This window comes from Quercus robur, chromosome 6, assembly GCF_932294415.1.
Source record: "Quercus robur chromosome 6, dhQueRobu3.1, whole genome shotgun sequence".
NCBI lineage: Eukaryota > Viridiplantae > Streptophyta > Magnoliopsida > Fagales > Fagaceae > Quercus > Quercus robur.
The window spans coordinates 39584336-39612311 of record NC_065539.1 but is presented as its reverse complement, the minus strand read 5'-3'; the positions used below and the strand labels follow the sequence as shown (position 1 = coordinate 39612311).

Here is a 27976-nt window from a genome sequence, read left to right as displayed (position 1 = left end):
TATTTTAAGATAATTATGTTATATTATTAATAAATTTTTTGATATTAATTTTGATTTTAGTATATTTTTAAGAATGAGTTATTAAATTTGTCTTTTAAAATTTAATTTTGTTAGCTAAAATTTGACTTTTTTTTTACTTTTTTTTAATCTTTTACATTTTAGAAGGAATTTTTTAATATAATTTATTGACCAATAAAAATATTTAAATTTTTTTAATTAAAATATATAGATAAATATATTATGTATAATTTTTTTTACAAGTGTAACCTTTTTTTATTTGGAGCCTTAGGAAATTACGTTTCCTATTGAGCCAGCCCGTTAACAGTTCACACATGTCAGCTCAACGTTAACTCAGTGGGAACGATGTAGGTAGCATACTAAGTAGATATACATAGCTCCTCATAATTGATAATTGAGATCCATTTCAAGGAAATTGAGGTAGTACAGGCAGCGCTCGGGAAAGAAATGGAGGATTCCCTACCTCTCCATCTCTGCCATGTCCAGACTCTCTCCATATTCATAAACAGATCACATGCACTTCTCCACTCCATAGCTTTAGCTTTCTTGATTTACTACAGAACCTCTTTTCTCTTCCAAGACCAAGATCCCAACACCAAAGCCACACCGTTATTTCTACCATGGCTTCTTGTCTTCGCTTCTGAGCTCCTCCTCTCTTTCACATGGCTCCTCGACCAAGCTTTTCGGTGGCGTCCAGTTACTCGAACGGTCTTTCCAGAGAGATTGCCAGAGGATGATAAGCTCCCAGCGATTGATGTGTTCATATGCACAGCAGATCCCGACAAGGAACCAACTGTGGCGGTGATGAACACTGTGTTATCTGCTATGGCACTTGACTACCCGCCCGAGAAGCTTCATGTATATCTTTCAGATGATGGAGGGTCTCCTATAACTTTGCATGGTATGAAGGAGGCTTGGTCTTTTGCAAGGTGGTGGCTTCCTTTTTGTAGGAAGTACAGACTCAAGACGAGGTCTCCGGAGGCTTATTTCTCGCCGGTTTCTAAGGATGATGACGAAGGTTCTGGGAGTTCCGAGTTCATGACAGAGAGACAGAAGATTAAGGTTAGTTTCCTCCCTGTGTGGTGGGTCAATACGTCTACTGTTTATATACAGGGCCGGCTTAAGGTATTTTGGGGCTAAAACAACAATTTTGAGTGGGGCCTTTTTTTTAATTTAAATATTAAAATTTTTTATCGGTTGATTATTTTTTTCTCGCAAAAATAGTTTTATTTGTTAACAGAATAACAACTAGTAGTGTTAATGTGGACCCATACAAGAGTATACAAGTAAATTTTTTTTATAACGAATCAACGAAATTCTCAACAAAAAATGGAAGGTGAAATTTATTTAAAAAATTAAAACCCTAAGAGATAAGTATAGACGTAGTTCCATGATTACTAAAATAATAAAATAAAATAAATTTATGGTCTTATGCTACTCCACGTCCCAAAATATGTTAAATGAATGAATGAATGAAAATGAGTTTACCTATATGCTGTGTTAGAATTTAAAGTAATTACCAAGAATAAAATAGAGAGAAAGTAAAACAAGATAGCTTGAATTATGAGAAAGTTCGGGAAAAAAGCAAAGGTTCTAGAGAAGTAACAAACCTAAGGATCAAACTCAAATGAGGAGAAGAAGGTCTGAAGCACAGTAGCTACAACTTCAAAACAATTTCTTTTTTATGCTTTAAATAGAGAGTGGGGCAAAATTTCCAACAATTTGTACAAGAAAAATTGAGGTCTGAGATTGAATATGTATATAATTTTTGTCTTAAAATTTTAGTTGTTTGGTTGAGAGAGAGTGTGTGTGTTTTTTTAGCTTCTCTATGTGGGAGTTAATGAATTCTACATTGAAAAACACCCATGGAGAAGGTGAAAGGTAACGAAAATTTTATTTGTTCTAGTTTTTTCTTTGAGAAAAAAAATTATTTTTTATTTATTGGTTAGAATTTTGGGCTTAATTAATACTTTCAAGAATTAGATCCTATTAGGTAGAAGTAATGTTACGATATATATTACATTTTTCACAACAATTGAGTTAGCAAATTTTGGTTTTTATTGGTTTTTATTTGAGTCACCATTAACATTATTTTATCATCTAATATTTTGGGACTTAAAAATTTTTTATTGATTAAAATTTGGGGCCTTTTTTTGCTTGGGGCCTTAGGCAATCGCCTCACTTGCTTGGTATGTTGAGCCGGCACTGTTTATATACACAACTTTTTTCACAAATTCTTTCTCGCAGTTCTCTGGTAAGTTCTCAATTGTAAATAATAAAGTAGTGTTAGTGTTGAATTAATTATGTGAAAATTAGTATTACTTGATGAGTATGTGTCTATTAAGAGTTTTGATTTTGTATTCCCTAATTACTTGTGGACATTTTAGTTTTCTTTTGGCCATAAATTTCTACGTATAGGTATAGCAGCCTCAAATACCTAATATGGTGATATTGGTGCAGGAAAGATACGAGATGTTTAAGGAATCAATAAGAGAACTAAGAGGAAGATTACTGGATCCAGTGCATGGCAGTGGGATCACTGCTCGAGACCACCCTTCTCTCATTGAGGTACCACTTTTCTTGCGTGGCAAAAAATTATTTTATGCAGTGTGATTGAGTTATAATTGATAACGTGATTTAAATTCATATTTTTAAGTTATAAAAGCATATTGTGTGTAAAACATACGGTATATAACAAACATTTCCTTTCTTTTTCTTAGACCGTGACTTTAGGGATGTGCAAAAAACCAATGAACTGAAAAAACCGGCCGAAACCGATTGAACTGTTGCCAAAATTTCGGTTTGGTTTCGATGCGGTTTGGTTTCGGTTTCATTTTTTAAAAACTGAAATTTTCAGTTTCGGTTTCGGTTTCGGTGCTAGATTTTTTCACCCCGAAACCGACCATATATATATATATATATATTTATATTTATGTAGCTCTAGTACATAACTGATCAGTAGCTTAGTGGTATGCTCCTTGTGGTTTGGCTAGCTAATCTTAGGTTCGAGCCTTCGCGTGGGATGTGTGTTTTTTGCTATTTAATTTTTTAAAAACCTAGAGCATGAGATAAATACAGAAATACCCCTCCCTTATTTTATTCTTCCCTTTTTTTTTTTTTTTTTTTTTTTTTTTTTTTTTTGGTAAACTAAAAATGGGGGCCTTTATGGCTATATTTTACCCCCGGCCAGGGCGCCGATCTGACATAAGCTTTGGCCGTTCTAGCCAAATCGTGCAGGGGGTTAACCCCACTAAGGATGCCCACCAACAATTGGCTGTGGAGGTGACTCGAACCCAAGCCTGACAAGCAGGGCCACAAGCTCCTTACCACTGAACCAACCAACGTGTTGGCATTCTTCCCTTTTCTTTTCTTCAGTTTAGCCGCCCCCTTCCCCAACTTTTTCTCTCAATTTTTTTCTGTCTTTTTCTTTGGAATCATCGGTGCGACTGTTTGACACACACACACACAGAGCAAAATGGAAGAAGAAGCTTTCTCAAGCTTTCTTCACTCAAATTCTTCACTCTCTCTCTCTCTCTCTCTCTCTCTCTCTCCGAGTTTCTTCTCTTCGCTTCAGATCAATGAAGACCCACTGTAATAGATCTTTCGTATATCTCAGATTCTCATATAATCGGCGAGTTTTTTTTTACACTTTAGGCTATGTTTGTTTTGTTTTGTTTATATTGTGATTTTGCTTTAGAGTGATTTGTGTGAAAGTTTTGAGCTTGTGGTTTTTATCGATTCTGAGTGTGATTTTATACGATTTGGTTTTTGCTTTATCGTTTGAAAAAGTGTGGTTTTGAAAATCTCAATAACCCTCTCTTTGAAAAACTAAAAACCGACCGAACCCGACTAAAACCGAAATACACCGAAACTGATTGATTTCCAGCCATTTCAGTAGTTTCGGTTGAGAATTTCACAAACCAAAATATTCGGTTTCAATTGGCCATACCCATACAAACCAACCGAAACTGAATCGAGCACACCCCTAGACTGTGTCCTAGTATCAAGGTTGTTTTGTGCAAGACAAAATCTATGAACACAATATTTTGTGATACAACTTTGATGTAATATATCTTACCAAAAAATATTTTAAATGATCAAAAAAAATTGTCAGTCTATATGAAAAGTGACAAACAATCTACTGCATAAAATAAATTAAATAATTGTAAAAAAGATATGAGAAAAATGGTGGTCTTAGAATTACTCTTTGTGCAAGCCTACCGGCCTTTATTGCTGGAATACAAATGAATTTTCAATACCCAATCAATTATTTCTCTGCATTTGGTTGATTTACTTTAAAAAGTGAAAACCTTTCATCGATGTTTAGTATTTTGAAATTATTGCATGATATCTTCATTATCAATCCTATTAGCTACATTTGTTTCAATGTACATAGTCAAGCAATCATTTATCTGCTAATTTTCAATTTGATTGATTTAGTTAAAATTTGTTAAGATCTTGATTTTTCTAAGATTTAAGATTAGCAAATTTTAGTTTTGTTGTTGGGCTAATTTAAATTTTTTCTCTGATCAATTTAGTTTGTTATTGAGATTTTTCTTTATGTTTAAAAGGGTCAAAATATTGTTAAGAATTAAGATGATCATATTTAAGTTTATTTAAGTTGGGCTTAAAGTTAGGGTGTTCAAATTTTTATTTGAAATTTCAAAACAGAAAAAATAAAATAAAAAATATTATAATAATTTTTCTTTTTAACAATTGGAGGGTTCATTTGAACCCCTGGTCTCCAAGTGGAGCCGCCATTGAAGAAATGACGAGGACAATTGCAGTACAAATTAAAGTTGCAATGAAAACGTGTAGCCTAATAGGAAGATTGAGAAAATTCATTTAGGGTATGTTTGGATATCATTTATTTGCTGAAAACTGAAAACTTATTGCTGAAAAAACTGTGGTAAAATAATTTTTAAATGTGTGAATAGTGTTGTGGGACTAAAAAATGCATGGGTATGCACATTTTGCTGAGTTTGTTGGTCCCATAAACAGTGCTATAAGATCCAAAAAAACATCAAACGCACTAAAACGCGCATTCAGTGCTATCCAAACTTACACTTAAGCCTACATAAGTTATTTTTATTTCTTTCTCAAAAAAAAAAAAAAAGAAGATATTTTTATTAATAAGAAAAAGGAAAGAATAAAGTATTAAGCATGCCCAATATTTAGGGCCTGTTTGGTAGACTTGTTTAAACATATGTTTTCAGTTTTTAAACAACATTACATGCATTTTCATACACTTTTTCACCCACACATATTTTCAAAAAAACTAAAAACTGTTATTTAAACATATGTACCAAACAGATCTTATAATGTTTTAAATATATAATTCGTCAAAGTGTAAAACTTTAACGGGGTCTAGGGTGATTGTTTGATCTAGCTTATTTAATTTGGTAGTTGGTACACAACACTTGCTGTTAAGACAATTATGGTGTTGACTTGAGAAGGCTAAAGTCAAATGCGAGTTTGGCATTAATTGTGGGGTTAACTATCTCAGAACTCCATTTACTCTTAGTGAAAAAGACAAAATAATAATAATAATAATAATAAATATTCATTTATAGATTTGACAAAACTCAACCGAGCTTGATGCGGGCTTTCCACCGTTTATTTCTTTATAGGTCATCTTTAGGATTCATTTGGTTAGAAGGGTGAAAAAAATTAGATGATAGAAAATAGTGGGATAATGGAAAAGTAAAAGGATAGAAAATAGTTTAATTTTTTTCATTTTTGTTTGGTTGGAAGTGGAAAAGTGGAAGAATGGAAAATATAAGTTTGTATAAATTTACTCATATACTTTAATTAAAAAATGATGGCCAATTAAAACAAAAAAGTGACAAAAAAACCAACAAAAAAAAAAAGCAATCACCCAATTTATTAAAAAAAGAAAAAGAAATAATGTCCCAAAAAAAAAAATCATGTCTAGTTAAACCCAAAAAAAGAAAAAAAAAATTAAACAACTATCACACCCACAGCCCAAGAAATAAAAATAAATAAATAAAGGAAGAAGGTAACTTCCAGGAAAGGAAAAGAAAAAAAAAAAAAAAAAGAATTGGGAGAGGCAACGTGCCCAAGAAAGGAAAAGAAAATTGGTAGAGCCAACGTGCCTAGGAAAGGAAAAGAAAAAAAAAAAAAAATCAGCAGAGGCAACATGCCCAGGAAAGGAAAAGAAAAAAAAATTGCAGAGGCAATGTGCAAGCACACATGGGCATTTTCGTCCATTAAGCAGCCTAATTTTCTCCCTTCAGTTTTTTCTCCATTTTGGGGAGAAAACTTTTTGGTGGGTTTGGAAAGAAAACACCTAAGACCCACTGTTTATATTCCTTCCTCTCCACCCAATCAAACACACTTCAAAAAAGTTTTTCTTTTCATTTTCTCTCCAAAGTTTTCCATCCACCCTATTTTACCTTCAAACAAACACACATTTAGAGCAATTGTTAATAAATCATAATAGAAAAATTTTGACACCATTTTTATGAGAAATATAAAAAGCTGTCAACAACATTTATTATTTTATCATTCTCTCAATAAAATATTTTTAAAAATAGCTCCTAAACCAATGCCCTTAGGGCATTGATTAACATTTCCCTTTATTTATTTTTGAAATACCATTTATTTATCGTAATAGTTTTCAAAGACTACATTATGGCACCTTGTACTTTAGGAAGTAATTTTTTTTTTTTTTTAATAAATAAAATAGATTTTGCATTTAGGCTAGTGTTTGTTGAGGACATTTTTTTACTAAAATCGTGAGTTGAAGACATGATTTTAGTTCAAAAACTATGTGTAATAATGTGTATGCAATAGTTTTTATTCTTGCTATGGGGAGTAGATGAATCCTTGTCTAGGCCTTAGGCCTAATAATTGATTGGGCCACAAGAACGAACTAGGCCAAACCTATATGCTTGATGGAGTCCCAGAGGGCAACGAGTTGTGAGAAAGAAGAAGCTGAACCGTTCCCCATACCTAAGAGAGGAAAACATCACAGGAAAACGGATCCCGTAGTGAAGGTGAGGGACAAACCTTACTAGAAGCAAGGTGCATGGATGATTTGCTTGTCGCTCCTAGACGGTGCCCAGTACCACGAGAAACTTCCAGAACAAGCAAGAAAGTTGAAGATTTTTACCTCTGCATCAAATTGGGAGCCCTCGCCTAACTTCTGTAGCATTAATTATGTCTGAGACAGCCTGAACAGAGAAAATATCCCTCAGAAGACAGAGCTCAAGGATAAGGGAGGGGAGGAAATCGATAAAGTAAGGAAAAATATCCCTAAGTGTTTAGCTGGCAAGAGGACAGTTGTAGGGATAAGAATGAGAAGTGTGTCTATAAATAAGGGGGAAGAAGCATAGTAGAGGAGGTTCTTTTTTGGGGGGAGGGGGGGTCCAGAGAGAAAAAAGAAGTCAGACAACCTAGGAGAAAGAGAGAGAATGTATAACAACACGGGGACAAGTGAGGAACTAGGATGTAATACTTGTAATACCATGGTAACGTGTACTTTGTCAATGAAATCAACTGTTTAAGCTTTCCATTGTAAAGTGTTTATTCCCAATAGTTCTATTATGAATAAATTGTGTGAGACTTGTTAGCTGTAATCCGTGGAAGTCCACGGGGACCAGTTTTTGTCCCCCCACAGTTGGCGCTGTCTATGGGAATCTCTACTAAGAAGTAGGCTCAAGAGTCGGTTCACTTTCTATGGCAAATCGATCTTGGAGCGGTCCAGCCCATCTAGAACGACCAAGAGTTTCAAAAGAATCTGTTCATGTGGACCGACATGTGAATTCTGAAGTTCATAAGGAGGCTCCACCGCCACCTAGTCCATGTCCACAAGAAGAGTGGTCTGCTACCAGTACGGACAGTCCTTCACATTCTAGCAGGGAAATGGAAGTGGAAAGGCTAAGAGAGCAAGTGGCAGTGTTGTAGAGGGAAGCGAAGAGGGATAAGGAGTTACTTCGTCACATGAATGAAGAACTTCATTACCAGAGAGGCTCGAGTCTAGCGCACAGTCATTCCCAAGGAGAAGAGCTCATGGTTGGTGATAGGAATGGGAAGAGGGATAGAAGAACAACTCATCTCCACATAAAACATAAGCAGTCTCCCCATAAAGAGAGAATGGTCTCCTCACCCCACAAGAAAAGCAGAAGGGGAGAGCAATATAGGGAAAGACTTAAAAGCTCAATTCCTCAGTGCATAACGGTCCTTCACTCTTGAGTCCCAGTGGCACTGCCAATCTTGGGAGATGATGCTATAGGCAAGGCATTGCAGCAAATATCTCAATCTCTTTTTTCTGAAGAAGTCGAGAAAACTGACCTACCACGCAGGTTTACAAGGCCAACCTTCACAATATATGATAAGACAGACCTCGTGAAACATGTCAGTCATTATAACTAAAGCATGGCCATATACTCTAAAAACGAAGCTCTAATATGTAAGATTTTCTCTTCTAGCTTGGGGCTAATAACTATGAGGTGGTTTGATGGGCTAGGAAAATGGTCTATCCAAAGATATGATGAGTTGATCAGAGCATTTGGGGCGACATTTGTGACGTGCAGTAGAACTTCGAAGCTTTTTGCCTCACTCCTTACAATGGCAATGAAGGAGGGGAAACTCTTAGAGCTTATTCGGATCGTTACTGGGAGTTATACAATGAGATTGGGGGAGATAACGGAGGAATTGCAGCCAGTGCTTTTAAAGTGGAGCTCCCTATTGATTCTAATTTAATAGCTTCTTTAGCCTTGAAACCAATAATGGATATGAACTAGTTGATGTAGAAAGTAGAAGAGTATAAGAGGTTAGAGGATGACCAGTTGCAGGATAAGGCTAAGGCAAAAGCTCCTACCGTGGAGAAGAAAGAGGTTAAAACAGATCAAGCTTCATGACCATGGAGGGACTTCTTCCTTCAAGTTCAAAAGCCCAGATCAGAGATGGTTAGCTCATTGTATAAAGAGCTCGAATACTGAATTGTGGAGAAGATAAAGAACAAGCCATACTTTTGTTGGCCAAAAAAAAATGAGCGGGGATGTCACAAGGACAAATTAGAGCCTTTATTGCTCATATCATCGAGACCTAGGGCACATAACTAAAGATTGTAGAATCTTAAAGGACCATTTACGTTAGCTTGAGAAGGCAGGTTATATGGGGAAATTCTTGGTGCAGGAGGACTCTCACCCACAAAATCTGAAGGGGGCTAGTCCCTCAAAAGCTTCAGCCCCAGCTCAGGGGCTTATAAGGGTAATACACATAGCCAGTTAGTGAATGGAAACTACCTGTGCTCCATCTCGGGTATTGGCTGTGGGTTCGGCTTCTGAACTAGAATTGGATGGCCCCGTGCCCAAGAAGGGGTGTTGGGAAGATGAGTGCATTGGATTTATCGAGAAAGACCTCAAAGACATTCTTCAGCCCCATAAAGATGCACTGGTAGTAACATTGCGGATCGAGGGCTTTGATGTCAAAAGGGTAATGGTAGATCAAGGAAGTGGGGCAAAAATCATGTATCCTTACTTATATGAAGGGTTAGGGCTTACCCCTAAGGATTTAACAACATATGATAGTCCCTTGGTAGATTTTGATGGAATTGTTGTTATGCTAGCTAGACAGGTGACTCTCCCCGTGGAAGTGGGAGGAAGGAAGGAGATGGTCAACTTTATAGTACTACACTCTTACTCCCCTTATATAGCAATCCTTGGACGCCCTTGGATCCATGCCATGGGTGCAGTACCTTCATCTTTGCACCAGTAGGTCAAATTTCCAACCGAACAAGGTATTGCAAAGGTGCGTGGGGATCAAAGTGTTGCTCGACTAAGTAGCTGCTGTGGGACATAGGAAGGAGGAAAATCCTGAGCTAGCAAGTCCATTGTAGCAATTATAGCCTCCCCTCGAGGACATCTATGAGCGATTGGAGAAATACACATTGATCTCGGGGGTAAATACTTTCAAGTAAGAGCAATTCTCCCTACCTCAGAAAAAGTAGAGTTAATCTTGTTTTTAGTAAGCAATTTAGATGTGTTTGCGTGGAGTCCATATGAAGCACTCGGGGTAGATCCAAATTTTATCTGTCATCGACTTAATGTTGACCCTCGGTGTCCACTGAAGAAGCATGTTGACTTCACGGATCTGAACAAGGCGCGTTCGAAAGATCCTTTTCTCGTGCCTAAGATAATCCAGCTTGTGGATGCAACTTTTGGCCACCCTAAGATGAGTTTTCTTGATGCATTTCAAGGGTAACATCAAATAGCTTTGGCCCTCGAACACCAGGAGAAAACCTCTCTCATCACCCCTTCTAGAAATGTTTATTACAAAGTCATGCTATTCGGGTTGAAGAATGCGGGGTCCATTTATCAAAGAATGGTTACCAGGAAATTCAAAGAGCAATTGGGAAGGAATATGGAGGCTTATATAGATGACATGGTGGTAAAAAGTAGGGCCGTGGAAGATCACCTTAAGGATCTTGCAGAAACCTTCGAGACATTGCGAAAGTACCATTTGAAATTGAATGCTTCTAAGTGTACCTTTGGGGTTAGCTCAGGGAAGTTTTTGGGTTATTTGGTAACTCACTGAGGAATTGAAGTAAACCCAGATCATATTGTTGCCTTGCAGAATTTGAAATCTCCGAGGAACCCTAAGGAGGTCCAACGGCTTATTGGATGACTATGGCTCTCAATCGGTTCATCTCACAGTCTGTAGATAAGTGTCGGCCTTTTTTCCAGTTACTGAAGAAGTTGAAGGACTTTCAATGGATAGATGAGTGCCAACAAACCTTCGATGAGCTTAATTTGGTCTTATCTCAAGCCCCCGTCTTGTCAAGACTGGTTCTTGGAGAGACATTGTGTATATGTACCTACCCGTGACGGATCATGCGGTCAGTGCGGTCTTGTTAAGGCTAGACCAAGAAATTCAAAAGCCAATTTTTTATATTAGTAAAGCACTTGTGGAAGCTGAGACACATTACTTACCCTTGGAGAAGACTGCGCTCGCAATAATCCATGTTGTACGAAAGTTGCCCCATTACTTTCAATCTCATATAGTAGTTGTGTTGATTGAGCATCCTTTGCAGGCATTACTTAGAAAGTCTGACTTCACGAGAAGGATAGCCAAGTGGGGGGCTTTTCTAGGAGCTTTTGATATTCAATATAAACCCCACACCTCCATCAAGGGTCAACTTTTGGCAGATTTCGTGGTGGAGTTCACTCTTGGGCATCTTGAAATTATGCAATTAAAGGGAAACAAGATATCAAAACCACGGGAAAGGATATGGAAAGTGTACGTAGATGGGGCGTCGAATTGCAGAGGAGCATGAGCGAGTATCATATTGATCTCTCTAGAAGGAATCAAGGAGGAAAAGTCATTCAGGCTAGGCTTCCTGGCATCAAATAATGAAGCAGAATATGAAGCTCTCCTTACAGGTACACTGTGATTCATGGCTGGTTTTTAGTTAGATCTCTGGAGAGTTTGAAGCTAAGGATCAAAGGATGATGAGTTACTTAAAAGATGTTGGGATATTAAAATCTCAATTTAAGAAGGTGGATATCTTGCAAAGTTCTAGGGGCAACAACAGTCATGCCGATTCTCTGGCTACTTTAGCTTCCTTGGTGGCAAATCCTCTTCCGAGGATTGTATCAGTTGAGCTCTTAACCTTCTCAATCGTCATTCCTTTAGGTAAGGACTTAATCTTAAGCATACAACCATCCATAAGTTGGATAGATCCAATTGCCACCTACCTCCAAAACAGGACTCTTCCCGAGGATAGGAAAGAGGCTGAATGGATTAGACATAAGTCTCCACGGTATTGGGTGTCTAAAGAAGGGAAGTTATATAAAAGGTCATATTCGGGTTCCTATTTGTTATGTGTGCACCCCGAGGCAGTTGAAATGTTTCTGGAGGAATTACATGAAGGAATATGTGGAAGTCATACGGGAGGAAGGTAGCTGGCTTACCAAGCCCTTACTTAGGGGTATTGGTGGCCAAACATGCAAAAACAAGCATTGGAGTTCTCTAAGAAATGTGATCAGTGCCAAATGTTTGCTCCTGGCATTCATCGGCTAGGGGGTCTTCTTAATCTTATATCTAGCCCATGACCATTTGCCCAGTGGGGGCTAGACATAGTGAGACCTCTTCCAAAGGTGATAGGTAGTAGAAAATGGTTCTTGCTAGCGAAAGATTATTTTACTAAATAGGTGGAAGTAGAGCCCCTTGCCAATATCTGAGAAACGGATGTTAAAAGGTTCGTATCGAAGAATATTGTGACGCAGTTTGGTGTGCCAAGAGTTCTCATATCGGACAATGGATTGTAATTTGATAGCAAGACATTTCGGCAGTATTGTGCGGAATTAGGAATAACCAACAAGTATTTTACCCCAGCTTATCCTCAAAGCAATGGTTAAGCTAAAGCAACTAATAAGTCTATTGTGGATGGGTTGAAGAAAAGGCTTGATGATTCAAAGGGACAGTGGGTGGAAGAGCTACCGAGCGAGCTATGGGCATATCGGACTACTCTGTGGCACTCTACAAGAGAAACTCCCTTCTCAATGACATACGGGGAAGAAACTGTAATACCCGTGGAAACAGGGCTGCCAACTTCTCGAATAGACGTATTTAAAATGGAGAAAAATGATCAACCACTCTGCAAGCACTTGGACCTAGTAGAAGAGAATCACGATGTTGCTTCGGCAAAGTTGGCTAACTATCAACAAAGGATTAGCCAAGGGTATCAAGAATTGGGAGTTTATTCCTAGGGACTTGGTGCTCAAAAAAGTTTTGGGAAATACCCAAGATCCTACTATGGGAAAGCTAGGTCTGACTTAGGAGGGGCCTTATAGGGTCACATCCATCGTAGGGATTGGGGCCTATCAGCTAAAAGACTTAGATGAGAGACCTATAGAAAGGCCATAGAATGTTTTAAATTTGAAGAAATATTACTTTTGATTATTATGTAAGAAGATGTGAATTAATCATGCTACTATTTTGTCTGAGTTCAATGAATAGTAGTGAGCTTTGTGATGGCATGAATAGGAACACTAAGATTGCATGGAAAAAGTAAACTCCATGGTACTAGACCCTGTCTTTACCTCGGGTGAGTTTTAAGCTAAGTTCTCTACCTTAGCCTAACTTCAGGGTCATTAACAAAAAACGAACTTAAAACTTTATTGAAAGTAAATCTCGTGGTACTAGACCCTATCTTTGCCTTGGGTGGGTTTTAAACTGAGTTCTCTATCTTAGCCTAACTTTAGGGTCACTAACAGAAAACGAAATTAAAATTTTATTGAAATTAAACCCCGAGTTACTAGAACTTGTCTTTGCCCCAAATGAGTTGCGAACTGAGTTTTCTACCTTAGTATGACCCCATGGTCACTAACAGAAAACAAGCTAAAGACTTTACATAAGAAGAAAAACATGCTCCGTGATAATGGACTTCATCTTTACTATGGATGGGTCTCAAACTGTTACTTTATTTAGTTTGTCCATATGGACACTAGTAAAAGGCATGGATGAGACTTGATAGTGCGTAAGGGATGAGTTCCACAAAGCAAGTATCCCAAGTAAGTGATTAGCTAAGGTTATTGTTTTAAGTTTGATCTAGTAGTCAACTATCAGACATTATCAAAACTTAGAAAATTATTAATATGACAGAAAGCTAATGGCATTTCCTCCGCAGGAAAAACCATGAAAAATAATCACCATGTCTCTAAGCAACTCGGTCACAGAAGTATGAAGCATAATTAGGTGCAAAAACTTTGAAATACTTAAATGTATAAGAGTTTGAAACACTTAAATAAATTAAGTGCAAAGCAAGGGCCCCTAAAGTTGGGAAAAATATTAAGATGTTCTTATATTAACTAGAATGGAAAGAGAGTTAAACATGAGGAGGCTCCTCGGTGGAAGACACAGGAGCAGAGCTAGTCATCTCTCCCCCGAATGCTGCAGTAGGTCTTGCCCCTTCAACCTCTCAGATAGGAGATTCGTCATTCATGATAGCTTGGATCTCGGGGTTAGGAAGGATAATCAGCTCCACAGGAATAGGCATGCTACTCTCCAACCTTAAAGAGAATGAAGCCTCTACTTGTAGTTTGTCAAGGGCAGTAACCCATCCCTTGGAGAAGTAGACTTGGAGATTCTGCTGAATTTCTGGCTTCACAGTGGCAATGCAGTCATATTGGCCGTAGTAGTAGGCCTTTTGGATCTTTGCACCATCAGCTGCCACGTAGCCTTTCAGCTCGATGTCTTTGTCTACAAAGGCATTTCTTGAGTCTTGGAGTTCCTTCTCAAGGGCCTCTACTCTCTCTGTGATGGCCTTAGTATTCTCTTCAGCCTTGGACCTTAGCCTCTCTAACTCTAAAACCTTGTTCATGACAACTGAGATCTTCTTTAGAAGATCCTCATTGTCATTACTCAATTCCTCGGCCTTAACAGCTTGGTACCTTTCTTCAATTGCCATGGAAAATTGATATCCCTGCCATATGACAAAGGTAGTGTTAAAATTATTATTTTTTGAATGAAGTAATAAAAAAGAAGTTAAAAGAGAAATAAGGAGCCAGAGAAAAGTTTATTACCATGATGGCTTCCCTCCTCATATTGAACAAGAGGGACTCATCATCCCACTTAGCCTAGTGGTTCATGTTTATTGGAAGCAAGAGAGCTTCACCAACACTTTTAGCTACCTTGCCCCCGCGAGCTTCTCTTTAGGGCCTAACCCTATTTGTTGTAGGGAAGGGAACCTTGTTCACCATGAAGGTGTAGACATAAACAGGAGCCCATGTGGCATTAACCTGAGAGTCCCCTAGGTCGGGGGGGGGGGGGGGGGGGGGAGGTGAGGGGAGTTTTCGGAATCAGGAACTGTAGAAGACTGGTCTGCTCCCCTAGGATGCTTACGACTAGCCCTAGTTTCACAGGTAGAAATTGCAGCTACCATGGTGGTTAGAGTCGCTTAAGTGGCTGTGGGAGCATTACTAGTTGAGGCAGGAAGGGCTTGAGTCCTAGGCACAATTAGAGTGGCCAAGAGTTGGGCAAGGGTGACCCCACTCCTCTGAAGCGTCATCTCTGTAGGAAATTTGTCTAGTGGGATGGCTTCTTGAACGTTAAGTTATTCTCGGGAAGGCGAAGGACTGGGGGAAGGAGCGTGACCCATTTTCTTCTTCCTTTGGTGTCGTGGACGATCAACTAGAGTTGGCATTACAATACTGACTCTAAGATTCGCAGGAGTGAAGGTAGGAGGAGAGTTGCTCTGATATCTTCCTTCTTCTCGGCGGACACGTTTAGAAGGGGATAAGATGTATCCCTTGCAGTGAATGTCTATGAATGAAAGCAGTGGATACCTTAAGGTAATGGCCTTTCTCGCGGCTTGGAAGTTTTGATGCATGGGGGAGTAGCCGAGTATCAAGTAAGCTGCACGGAGCTAACCGTCGGTGTAGGGGTAAATTGGAGATCTCAGTAACCTGTTCAAATCCGTGGAGTTGATTAGTTGTCTTTTCTTCTTGAAGGCATGGTCCTCTGAAAAAGAAACAAGCAAAGGTTAGTCATGTAGAATGTGAAAGATAACTCAGGAAAAAAGACACAATAATAATAGTAAATTAGTTAAAAGTAAATCCTATTAAGTCTATCCACCTACTTTACTCGTACTTGTGGGGCAATGGATTCTGCTAGGGTACCCTTTTCTCGAGACGATTAGATAGTCTCCCTCTGTCGCTTTGTTGAAATCTAGAAGGCCTAAGATAAGCCTCACCTCCTCGTGCCGAATCTTAAAGTAAAACCCGAAGGTTTTACTATCTTGAAAACTATAAATATAGTTGATATCGTGCTTGTTAAGCTTCAATCGGAGCTTTTTGTTAAGGGTATCTACACTACTAACAATCTTAAATACATTGGGGGTACATTGGTCGGGACAAACCTTAAAGTGGCGCATAAAATTGGTGAGCAGGTCACTCATAGGAATCCTAACTCCTCCTTCTACAATAGCAACGAATGGGATTACCACTCTGCCCTCCCCCTTAGAGAGTATTGCCTCGGATTTCGAGCAATACCTCACTTCAACATCCTTGGGGAAGTTGTACTTCCTTCTAAACTCTCATAGACTCTCAGGAGTATCAACCATAGGCTTAAACTTCCCTATAGACTAGAAAAGCTCTACGATATGGGTTGAAATGAAAAGAGGAGGAAGAAACAGAAAAAGCTAGGAAAGAAGTTGATGACGCGAAGCTAAATTCATAAGAAAGAGGAGGAGGAGATGCACTTACAACAGAACAAGAAAGCAAAGATGCTCTGGAGATCACTTAAAGGTCACTGGAGAAAGAGGCTGTAGAGAGAGTTTTTAACTTTTTGGGTGTTTCTGGCAATAGATCAGTAAAGAAGAAACCAACTTTGGAGGTTTGAGCTCTTTATATAGAGGGAGATAGGGAAGAGGAAGGGACGAATAGAAACCCTTCCTTTCTCGCCCGTTATTCTGTTTTCTAAAATCCCCATCTAACTATCCATTAATGACGTGTGCCAATGATCGTGGGGTTGGGAACTCAGGCGTGTCTGCGGCATTAATTGCCTTACGTCGCCACTTTTCATAAATGTGAGTTAATGATTGTTTTGTTTTTTCTTGAACCACGATCCCCACTTCAATGATAATGACGTGGAGATTGTGGGGGGCTATTGTGGGGAGTAGAAGAATCCCTATCCAGGCGTTAGGCCTAATAATTCACTGGGCCACGGGAACAAACTGGGTCAAGCCTATATGCTTGACGGAGCCCCAGAGGGCAATGTGTTATGAGAAAGAAGAAGCTGAACCATTCCCCATATCCGAGAGAGGAAAACATCACGGGAAAACAACTCCCGTGGTGAAATTGAGGGATAAACCTTACTAGAAGCAAGGCGCACGGATGATCTGCATGTAGCTCCCAGTGCCTAGTATCGGGGGGAACTTCTAGAACACGCAAGAAGGTTGAAGATTTTTACCTTTACATCAATTTGGGAGCCCTCACCTAACCTCTGTAGCATTAATTACGTCTAAGACAGACTGAACAGAGAAAATATCCCCCAAAAGCTAGAGCTCAAGAATAAGGGAGGTGAGGAAACCGATAAAGTAAGGAAAAATATCCCTAAGTGTTTAGCTGGCAACAGGACAGCTATAGGGATAAGAATGAGAAGTGTGCCTGTAAATGAGGGGGAAGAAGCATAGTAGAGGAGGTTATTTTTTGGGGGAGGGGGGGAGGTCTGGAGAGAAAAAAGAAGTCAGACAACCTAGGAGAAAGAGAGAAAATGTATAACACCACGGGGAAAAGCATGGAACTAGGATGTAATACTTGTAATACCATGGTAACATGTACTTTGTCAATGGAATTAACTGTTTAAGCTTCCCATTGTAGAGTGTTTATTCCCAGTAGTTCTATTATAAATAAATTGTGTGAGACTTGTTAGCTGTAATCCGTGCAGGTTCACGGGGACCAGTTTTTGTCCCCCAACACTTGCATTTAAGGGGAGGAAAGTGAGAGAATGAGCAATCTGCTATGGAGACAATCATTTTTCACACAAAATTTCACAATTTGTTGACTTATGTGATTGTGATTTGTGAGTAATTAATAAAAAATGGTGGGTCCATATAAATAGGATTGGATAGAAAGTGTCCACCATCTACAATGATACATATTATATCGTAAAATTAGATATCCAATTGGACAAAATTTAGTTACAAAACTGGTTGTAACTTTAAGCTATAACCTTACTCAATAAAATAAACATACTACATATTTTGAAAATCTAACTGTTAAATTACATATTCTTTATGCTCTTAATACACATGTAAAAATTTTTATCAATCGGATATTATTTATTATGTGATCTATACGCTTATATTTTATGCATAATTTTAAATTACAAAAACTTGCAATTTAAATAGTTTATTGATGACATTGCTATTGATGTTTAATTTTTTAGAAATTTTACAAGCGTAAAGGATATAAGAAGAAGATATAATCCAATAGTGGATTTATCAAAATTCATTTCCAATAAAAAGATATTGAGTAATATTATATTTTTAATTTATAACCAATTTTGTAGCTAAAACTTTGTCCTATCTAATTGGGTGTGTTCTTGAAATTATTCGAGACAAAGTGTGGAAGGTAAAAAAAAGATGATTTTTTTTTTCTCCTAATTGTCTTTGACATGCATGCGGCTTGTTTCACCCAATGTTATTGATTTCGTTCCAATCCAGCCGGAACGACCGGAATATCTTGTACGGCATGCAAACTGATACGGTAATACCACATATTTCACCTTGGATTAAATTCTAGCCAATTTCATTGTCCTACTCCTTTAGTCTTCCACCAATGCATGTTCTGTCCTCCATTTGCTTTAAAATTTTTCTTTGTCTTGTTTTGGTGAGCCCCACATAATATAATACTATACCTTCAATGCTCTTTTGCTCACTTGTGTTTTAAAATTTTAAAATTTCGCTTGTTTTGTATTTTTGCAAAGTTATGAATAATGTTTTGGAACCTATTTTGATTTGTCCATTAGAATGAAATGTTTCGGTATCGGCTTATTTTGACGTATCGCTAAGTACCATTTCAGAGTTACCATTATTATTTGAAAGCTCGAAAATGTGTTTAAAACACAAGAGCTGTTTAGACCCCCAAATTAAAGTTACGGCTCGATAGATTTTACACTAACTTAATTCTAAGTGCGGAATAGTGTAAATGCGAGCGGATAAACAAACAAGTTACTCTAATCCATAATCAAGACAACACAGCAGTAAAATGGAATGTAAAAGAGTAGGGAAGAGATATTCAAACACAAAATAACATGCCAATGTGTTATCAAAGAGGAAACCGAAGAACTCAGCGAAAAACCTCTCCGCCGCCCTCCAAGCTGTAATCGTTCCACTAGAAAATCAATTAGGATACATGGGTTAGCAAAAGACCCTCCAAGCCTTCTACTCGATGTATCTAAGCCCTCCAAGTTCCTACTCCAACAAGACTTCTCGGAACCGTGTCTTGTCTAGCTCTCCGGATCCCGCAACAAGCTCTATGTTGCATCTGCCATCCTTGGCTTCTTCCAATGCTTTCCAGCAGCACCAAAACCTCACTTGACACTCTTAAAAGGTCTGGTAAGTATTTGGGCTATCAACTTCTCAATGGTATGGAAATGGAGATGTAGGAGTTGAGGAAAATCCACAAGCAATTGTGTTGAAGATTGTGGGTATAACAATCTATAACTCTCAAGGTGTTTGGCTAGGGTTTTCTCTTAGAAGCACTCCTCAACATTTGTGGGTAATGTGGGTATAAATAGTGTAGGCATAGAAAGTGTGTATCAGAATTGACAGTCTGGAAAAACAAAATGTCTCGCAGGTGTCTCGCAGGAAGGCCTTACCCGCGAGATACTCGCGAAACACAGCTGCCTCTATCCTGTCCTAACTCTTCGCATTCTAACATGTGCAAGTCACATGGGTCACTTCACGGGATGCTTAGTCACGAGATATCTGCGAAAACTCTTCAGTCTTCAATTGCTTGAGTCTTTACACACACTCTCTCTCTATCACACAACCCTTACAATCAAATCCCACAATAAATACAAGGTACAAAAGATTGAATAAAATTACAATCAAATTTGGCACGGAATTAAAGCCAACAAAACACATAGTTGTAAATTATAACTTTATATTATTGATAACAAAACCCATATAAATTATTAAAAATTTTAAAGTTATAATTTATAAGTACATATTTCAACTAATATGTAATCCTTAATCCCAAATATCAATTTAATATCATGTGGTGTGGGGATCAAAAAATAAAACAAAGGAAAATTTTAAATTTTAAAACACAAGTAAACAAAAGAGCATTAAAGGAAGAGTATTATATTCCATGGGGCTCACAAAAACAAGACAAAGAAATTTTTCTTAAACCAAGTGGAGGACAGAGCATGCATTCGTGGAAAAGTAAAGGAGTAGGACAATATATAGCACAAATAACAAAGTAAAAAGAAGAGGCAGGTTGGCATTTGATAGAGGAGTGAAAAACCCAAAACAAGGAGGTAGGATTTTTTTATTTTTTATTTTTATTTAAAAAGTCAAATTTGGTTCCGGCCGAAATTGACGGGCACGACAATAATACCCCGAAACTGGTTAGAATTTTATTTGAGATGGAACATGTGGTATTATTGTATCGGATTGCATTCTGATACGAGATATTCTCATGGTTTTAAAAATTGGACCAGACCGACCGATTTAATCAGGAAATAGATATTGATCTGGTCTAGTTCTCATTAAAAATCAAAAATTGAAGAAAAAGCAAGGAAAACAGGAAACTACAAGTTCAACCAAGAAAACTAAGAACTAGTGCAATTGAACCGGTTCTTGTATCTAAAGAATAATAAGAAGAAAAACTAGAATAAAATGGTACAAACTTCTTAGATTTGCACTGAAATGAGATTGGGGAAAATCTCTAATCTGTGGGTAAAAAAAAAAAAAAAATTCTATTAGATGATACGGCTAAGAAAGTTGTGCTTTGAGCTTTGATTGGAAAAAAATGTTGATGAAGATGATCAAGAACTTACCTTGAAAAAGGGAGAGACAAGGGCCCGTTTAGTTAGAGATTTTTAGTATTGTTATTTAAGTGTTATGAAAATATATGTGGATTAAAAAGTGTTGTGAAAATATGTATTTTAGTATTTAAATACTGAAAATTATTGTTTAAATAACGGTATCTTAAACACCCTCTTGAGATTTGAGAGAGAGCAGAGGAGAGGATGCCTATTGCATTAATTACCGAAAAAGTGTGGGGAAAGGAAACTGAGAAGTAAAAGCTAAAAGGAGTTTGAATCTGATTTGATGGTAGGCGGTAAAGTGTGGTGATAGATTTAAGCAGAAAAAAAAAAAAAAAAAAAAAAAATTGTAAACGTGTGACTAGGAAAGTGGGAAAAAAAAAAAATGAGTGACTTGTCTAGTCATTCTGAAGTTTTTTGGACTTTGGCTTAGTGTTTTTTTTTTTTTTTTTTTTTTTTTTTTTATTTTTTTTTTTTAACAGTTATAAGTTAAAGTTAAACTATTAAACAATTTTCCTCAAAAAAAAATTTTTATTTATAATGTACTTTGTAAATAACAAACCATACTTTCTCAACAATTGTAATTTAAAAAAAAAAAAAAAAAAAAGGAAGCATAAAGAAAATTTTTCAATTTTTAATATTTTCTTAATATAATTTATGAAAAGTAAAAACTAACATAAAAATTATTTGAATATTTTAAATTATATTAATTATGATATCATTAGTTCGACCATGGTCGAACTAGAAAATCAATAACCAGTTTCTTTTTTGGGTTTTAGTCCATTTTAGTTTTTAAAATCATGGATATTCTAGTTGTTCTAGTTGGAACAGAATGAAATCAATAAAATTGGTTTTTTAAACCTCACACCACATGTTATTAAACTGATATTTAAGCTTAAGGATTACATATTAGTTGAAATATGTACTTATAAGTTATAACTTAAAATTTTTAAATAATTTTTATATTTAAATAAGGTAACTCTAAAATAGTATGCTTAAATAAGTCAGTACCAAAACATTCCCTTTCAATGACCAAACCAAATTGGATTCCGAAACAGTATCCATAACTTTGGTTTCACCTAAACTTTTATTTAAACAAACCCATTGTCACTCTTTAAAGTTTAAACCCGGGCCTGGAAAGCATGAATCACCTAAATATTCAACTTGTATATGTCTCTATATCATACAGAAACCATGAATCAAATCAAATATTATATAATAAAAACTCTGTAAAATTTCCTCAATCAATAAGAGCTCCAATGAGACCATTCCACTCTATTTCTCAATACATAACTAAAACTTTTGCAAATAAAGTCTCCCATCCAACTAAGCTGCAACTGTCTTTATCTAAGGAATATCTGCTTCCCGATTACCCTTGCCATCTGAAAGAATGGGAATTAAGGGGGATTGAGATACTTTGGTAAGACCGTAAGAGGACTTGCTAACCTCGGATGTGGGAACGAACCTGTTCAGAAAATATTACAATTTTTTCTTTCTTTCACAAAATCACTACTTTGCAAGTGTAAAGATCACAAAAGCAATTCATAAAAATACAGGAAAACATTTCTTATAATGTCAATAGGGTCACAAAAAATATGATACATCATCAAACATAATCACATAAAACAATTCCCTAGGTCTTTCTACTCGTGGTCAATGTTTACACCCCATTGACAAGTTTTGCGGTCTTCTCTTTGGGACTGAAACCCTTTCTTTGGCATGGCTCTCTCTTTGGAACCGAAAGTTGGCTGGGATCCCTCTTTGGGGATTACCTACAGTTTCATGATTCTATTCACGACTTGCCTTATTAGGGTTTCAAAACTATTTCTTAAAGTGCCCACAACCAATATGTTTCAAAACAAATCTTAAGAAAAAGATTCGGTAAAAGTGAAAAACCTTTGCAAAATAGATAAGTTAATATCATGATATTTCCATATCTTTGCAAGAAAAAATGAAAATAAAAAATCATAAAACTTCATGAGTAAAAAAATAGGAAGTTCTCAAGACAATGTCTCACCACAATAATTTTGCAAAGTATTCATAATCCCTTTTCTCAAAACATCATGACTAAAATTGAGCAATGACTTTTTCAAAGCAAATGATAGGCAACTAAAACCATAATATTTAAAAAATATTCATTCCCTTGTAATGTCTCATCAATACATACATATATGTTCATATAAAACTCAGCACATCCCACGATATTTTAAAAAGTAATCAATTAAGGCTTTCTTGTAATATCAGGATCAAATATTTCGAGAGTAAGAAACAACATGTATACATAAATGTAACTATTTCTTCATTATAACCATAGTTTTGATAGTCAAAACATGCAAATACCACTTACCTGAGTTACCTCTTGAATTCACAAAATGCAATCAACCACTCCTACGTCACAGTAAGGCCATAGAATTAGAAACTAGCAATACCAAAACAAAGGCCTATCAATTTACACAAATTCTCTACTGCATATATTATTCCAACGTGTTTCCATGGTAATAACATAGACAACACTATTGTAAGGCTTTTAGACCCCAGCCTCAGATTTAATCAACTTTTAACTAAATAATTAATTAGATTAATTATGAACTTGATTAATAAGATTATCACATCAAACAAGCATAAATCACAAGAACACCAAGAATGATGATTCGCAAAAACTTTCAAAACTATGGTTTCATAGTAAAAAATTTGGAGATGATTTAACTTGAATAATCCTCAAGGCAACATTTCACTAATAGAATTGAAGTTTGTATAATAAACTTAACCCTAAACCTACTGCTACCTCATGTAGTACTTACTAGTATGACCACACGTAGCTCGAAATCTATGGACTCTTTTATTGTAAAATTGTTCCACACAAATACACCAGTATGTGACATTGAGATCATCTCCACTCAAAGATTTAAACCAGCAACTGTGGTTGACTTGATGCAACAACTTTGTATTATAATTGGATCTGTTATTTGCACAAGTTCTTCAGTTGTAGCTTCAAAATGGTATTGAAAATCTCTAGATTTGTATACAGAATACAACCCTCTTGAATGTGTAAAAACGTGCTCTAGTGTTTTTATTTAAATATCCTTAAGTTCCATCAAAACCCTAGATCAAACGGCTAAAAGAAAAAGCCCGATCTGAAATTTACACAAATCTTGATTGGTCGAGATAAGTTAAACTTTTTTAACGGTTTAATTTTTCTGATTTCTTAAGTCTTCAATTGCGTTGAACTTCATTTGTTTTTTTTAATTAAATGTTTCTACACTAAACAACTATACAAACTAAGCTCTAAAATGTTAAAATTGTTCATGGTTGCCAACCTAAAAATATATACTTTACAACTATTATTTCTATTGATTTTTTTCTTTTTTTTAACTGCTATCCACTTCATTTCTAGCATGTATTTTCGGTTGTTCTAGCCCCCGATATGTTCCGAGATCCATTATTCATTGAAAAGTTTAGAAGAATTCTATGGTAAGCCAAATAGTTCATCATACACCTAATCCACGTTGTCTAATATTCCCTTACACCGCCTGCTATACTATATAAGTTGATAAGCTAAAATCTTAGTATCTTTGCGTATAGAGAACCGCCTGTAGCAATACTCAATTGACAAATCTATTTGCTGCTAGTGACCATAAATTAAGCACTTGACTGGTTAATTTACTTGAGGACAAAATCGGATTACATACATCAACCTCTAACAATACCTATTCTAAATCAAGGATGTCCACAGGTCAAATTCGTTTAAACTAGGTGGATTTGATCCCCACTAGAAGTTCTCTTGGATATATATGAAATAGCTCGAAGGCGTCAAATGATCTAACAAGGGAGAAGATGTATGTTTGTTGAAGAATTATTAATGTGGCTTAAAGTAATCTCCTGGGAAATGGTATAAACAATTTGAGTTATTCATGGTGACACATGAATACAAGCACTTGACTGTTATTGTGTGTTGATTATAGAGTACTTGTTGATGATTTTTATATCTTTCTTACTTTAAATTGTAATTAAGAAAATTTTAAGCTGAAGTCTTTATTGAGTAATAATGAATTTGACACAAAGTAATTGGACTTATCAAGAAGATCCTTGATATAGAAATTCAACATGATAGAGGGGCCGGAAAATTCTGGTTATCCCAAAGGGTATATCTTGAGAAAGTGTTAGAAGGTTTAGCATGCTGAATACTTAAACCTAATAGTACACCGCTTGCTTCCAATTTTAAATTATCGCCACAGATACGTCTTAGTTTAGATAAGGAGTCAAAATGCAGTTGGGTGTTTTTATGTTGACTGCTATTTCTTATGTTGTTAGTGTTTTTATGTGAACCTTGACTGGTATTTCTTATGTTGTTAGTGTGGTAAGTAGGTATATGATAGATCCACGAAAAAAAGCATTGGAATGTATTAAAATGTATTTTCAAGAATCAAGTAGGCACTCATGACTACAAGGTGGCATTTGATCTGAGACCTTGTATAGAATCCATGTGTTATGTTGATTTCGATTAAGAAAAGGGATATTGATTTTATAAGATCAGTGACATGTTGTCTTTATGTTTGCTAGTGGCATAGTTTGCTGGAAGTTTACTCTATAGGATACAATTTCTGTATCCACTATAGAGTCAGAATTTATTGTAGCAACATAGGCAACAAAAGAAGTATTTTGGTTCAAAGTACTGCTTAATGTTCTTGTTTTTAACAAGACAATATGATGTTGCATTGTGATAGCTACAGTGTAATTGATTGGACAACGAATCAAGTATAACATACATGAACAAAGCATATTCAATAAACTAAATATAAGATGCTAAAGCAAAAAACTTTCAGCCTCTTAATTTCTTCCTCTCCTTTTATATGTTTTAATATTCCTTCCTTTTTCTATCATTCCTGCCATATAATATTTAATTTTGCGAGGTTTTTCAGGTGATACAGGATAATTCCAATGATAGAGTGCAAGTAGACCAAGTTAAGACGCCTCTGCTTATTTATGTTGCTCGTGAAAAAAGGCCTTCTCATTCCCACCATTTTAAGGCTGGAGCACTCAATGTCCTTGTATGAGTACTCTTTCCCTGCTATATATACTTATTCAGTATCATTTATGCATCAAGAACTTGACAAGTATTATTGCAGCAACGAGTCTCGTGCATGATAAGCAATTCCCCTTACATACTAGTGCTGGATTGTGATATGTATTGCAATGACCCGACTTCAGCTAGACGAGCAATGTGTTTTCATCTTGACTCTAAGTTCTTGCATTCGCTAGCTTTTGTTCAATTCCCTCAAAGATTCCATAATATCAGTAAGAATGACATCTATGACAGTCAGTTGAGATCGGCATTTTCGGTATGGAAACAAAAATTTAATACTTACATATGCATGTACGAGGCTTTAAGACTGGATGAAGACAAAAATTTTCAATATTGGCTTAAATTTATACCCTTTTTAGGTACTATGGCCAGGTGCAGATGGGCTCCAGGGACCGATCTTGTCTGGTACAGGTTTTTATATCAAGAGAGTGTTATTATGTGGAGGTTCTATACAAGGTTTGTTGGATTTTGTCTGTTTTCATTTAATTATAGATAGGGGTTACATGAATATTTCAACTGAGAAGTTGGTGTGGAAGTTACACTTTTTGCAGTTAAAATATTGTTTGCCTTGACAAAAAAATGTCATGATGATTGCTTGATTCTAATTTCGTCACTTATTACTAATATGAGAGACTGATGCTAGTTCCACTAATTTTACTTTCTAGATATCGATCTTGAGGAACTTAAACATTCATTTGGTTCGTCGAATGAATTAATCAAATCCCTTCACGGAAACTACAAGCCTTATGTGATTAATGACCAGCACGGATTGCTAGAAGAGACTCGTTTATTAGCCTCGTGTACCTATGAAAATGACACTAAATGGGGCAAAGAGGCAAGTAGACCTAATGAGATATTCTTTCACTACAGGAAAATGCTAATTATATTACAAATTTTACTATATAAGCTATACAAACTAATGTGACAATATGTGCAATTAGTAGATCAAAAGCTTAATAAATGAATATCTAAATTATATTTTGTAATTGGTAACACGATTGTATTGGTAATATAGTAAAATTTGTAGAATTCCTATCATCTCCCCTTCCTATATTAGTTTTTCAATTATAGACAAATGATATTACATATAAAATATTTTGACTTCTCATTTGCAGGTTGGTTTCTTATATAATTCTGTGCTGGAAGATTACGTTACAGGGTTCACCTTACATTGCAAAGGTTGGATTTCGGTTTATTGTGATCCATTGAGGCCACAATTCTTAGGAAGTGGCACCACCAATTTGAATGACTTCTTGATTCAAGGCATGAGATGGAGCTCTGGGTTGGTTGAAGTCAGTTTCTCAAAGTTCAGCCCTCTTATATATGGACCAACAAGAATGTCTATTTTTGAGAGCTTGTGCTATGGACAACTTGCATTTTACCCCATTTCATATTTCTTGTCATTATGGTGTTTTGCTACTATTCCTCAGTTATGTCTACTTAATGACATCCCATTGTACCCTAAGGTAAGAATATAGACACATTTCTATCATGCCCTCTTGTTACTTTACTTTTAATAGTACATAAAACATTTTCCACGTCTTGCATGTATCTTCATCGCTCAACTAGCACTTCCTAGGGTTTTCAATGAAGATTTCTAAGATTCAAATTCCCCCTAATTATGAAGTTCCCCCCCACCCCCCCCCCACCCCCAAAAAAAAATCCTATTTCCTAATAATCATCAATACTTGTTGACAGGTTTCAGACTCCTACTTTGTTATGTTTTTGTTCATCTTTTCATCAGCCATTTCCAAACATTTACAAGAGGTTCTTTCAACTGGAGGATCATTCCAAACATGGAGAAATGAACAAAGGATATGGATGATGAAGTCAATTACATCTCACTTATATGGAAGCTTAGATGCTATTATGAAGAGGATTGGAATGAGAGAAGCCAGTTTCTTGCCCACCAACAAAGTTGAGGACGCTGAACAAGTGGAACTATACAAAATGGGCAAATTTGATTTCCAAACATCTAATATGTTTCTTGTTCCTATGGTTTCTCTAATCATCTTGAACATGGTTTCCTTCATTGGTGGACTTGTCAGGGTGATCTTTGTGGGCAATTGGGACCAGATGCTTGTGCAGGTTTTCATCTCATTCTATATCTTAGTTATGAATTTCCCAATAATTGAAGCAATGATAATGAGGAAGGATAAGGGACGTGTTCGACCATCAGTAACTATATTATCAGCTATGTTTTCAACTATTTTCTTGTTACTGGGATGTATCATTCTCTGTTGCTAAGGGTAAGAATTTATTCAGTGCACATTTCAAATTTATTTTTTGCTACTAATTATAGCAATATTTACATGCTGAATTCAATAAATAAAAACTTCTTTATTTCTATTA

General features: G+C 36.3%; 1 protein-coding gene across 1 annotated transcript; it reads left to right on the top strand.

Moving 5' to 3' along the window:
* Positions 1-286: 286 nt before the first annotated feature.
* LOC126688710 (cellulose synthase-like protein G2) lies at positions 287-27976 on the top strand. Its single transcript, XM_050383494.1, has 8 exons — positions 287-1080; positions 2479-2586; positions 25461-25589; positions 25668-25880; positions 25984-26080; positions 26290-26459; positions 26740-27090; positions 27323-27976. Exons 1-8 carry the CDS (start codon positions 466-468, stop codon positions 27869-27871), a joined length of 2232 nt encoding a protein of 743 aa, XP_050239451.1. The 5' UTR covers positions 287-465; the 3' UTR covers positions 27872-27976.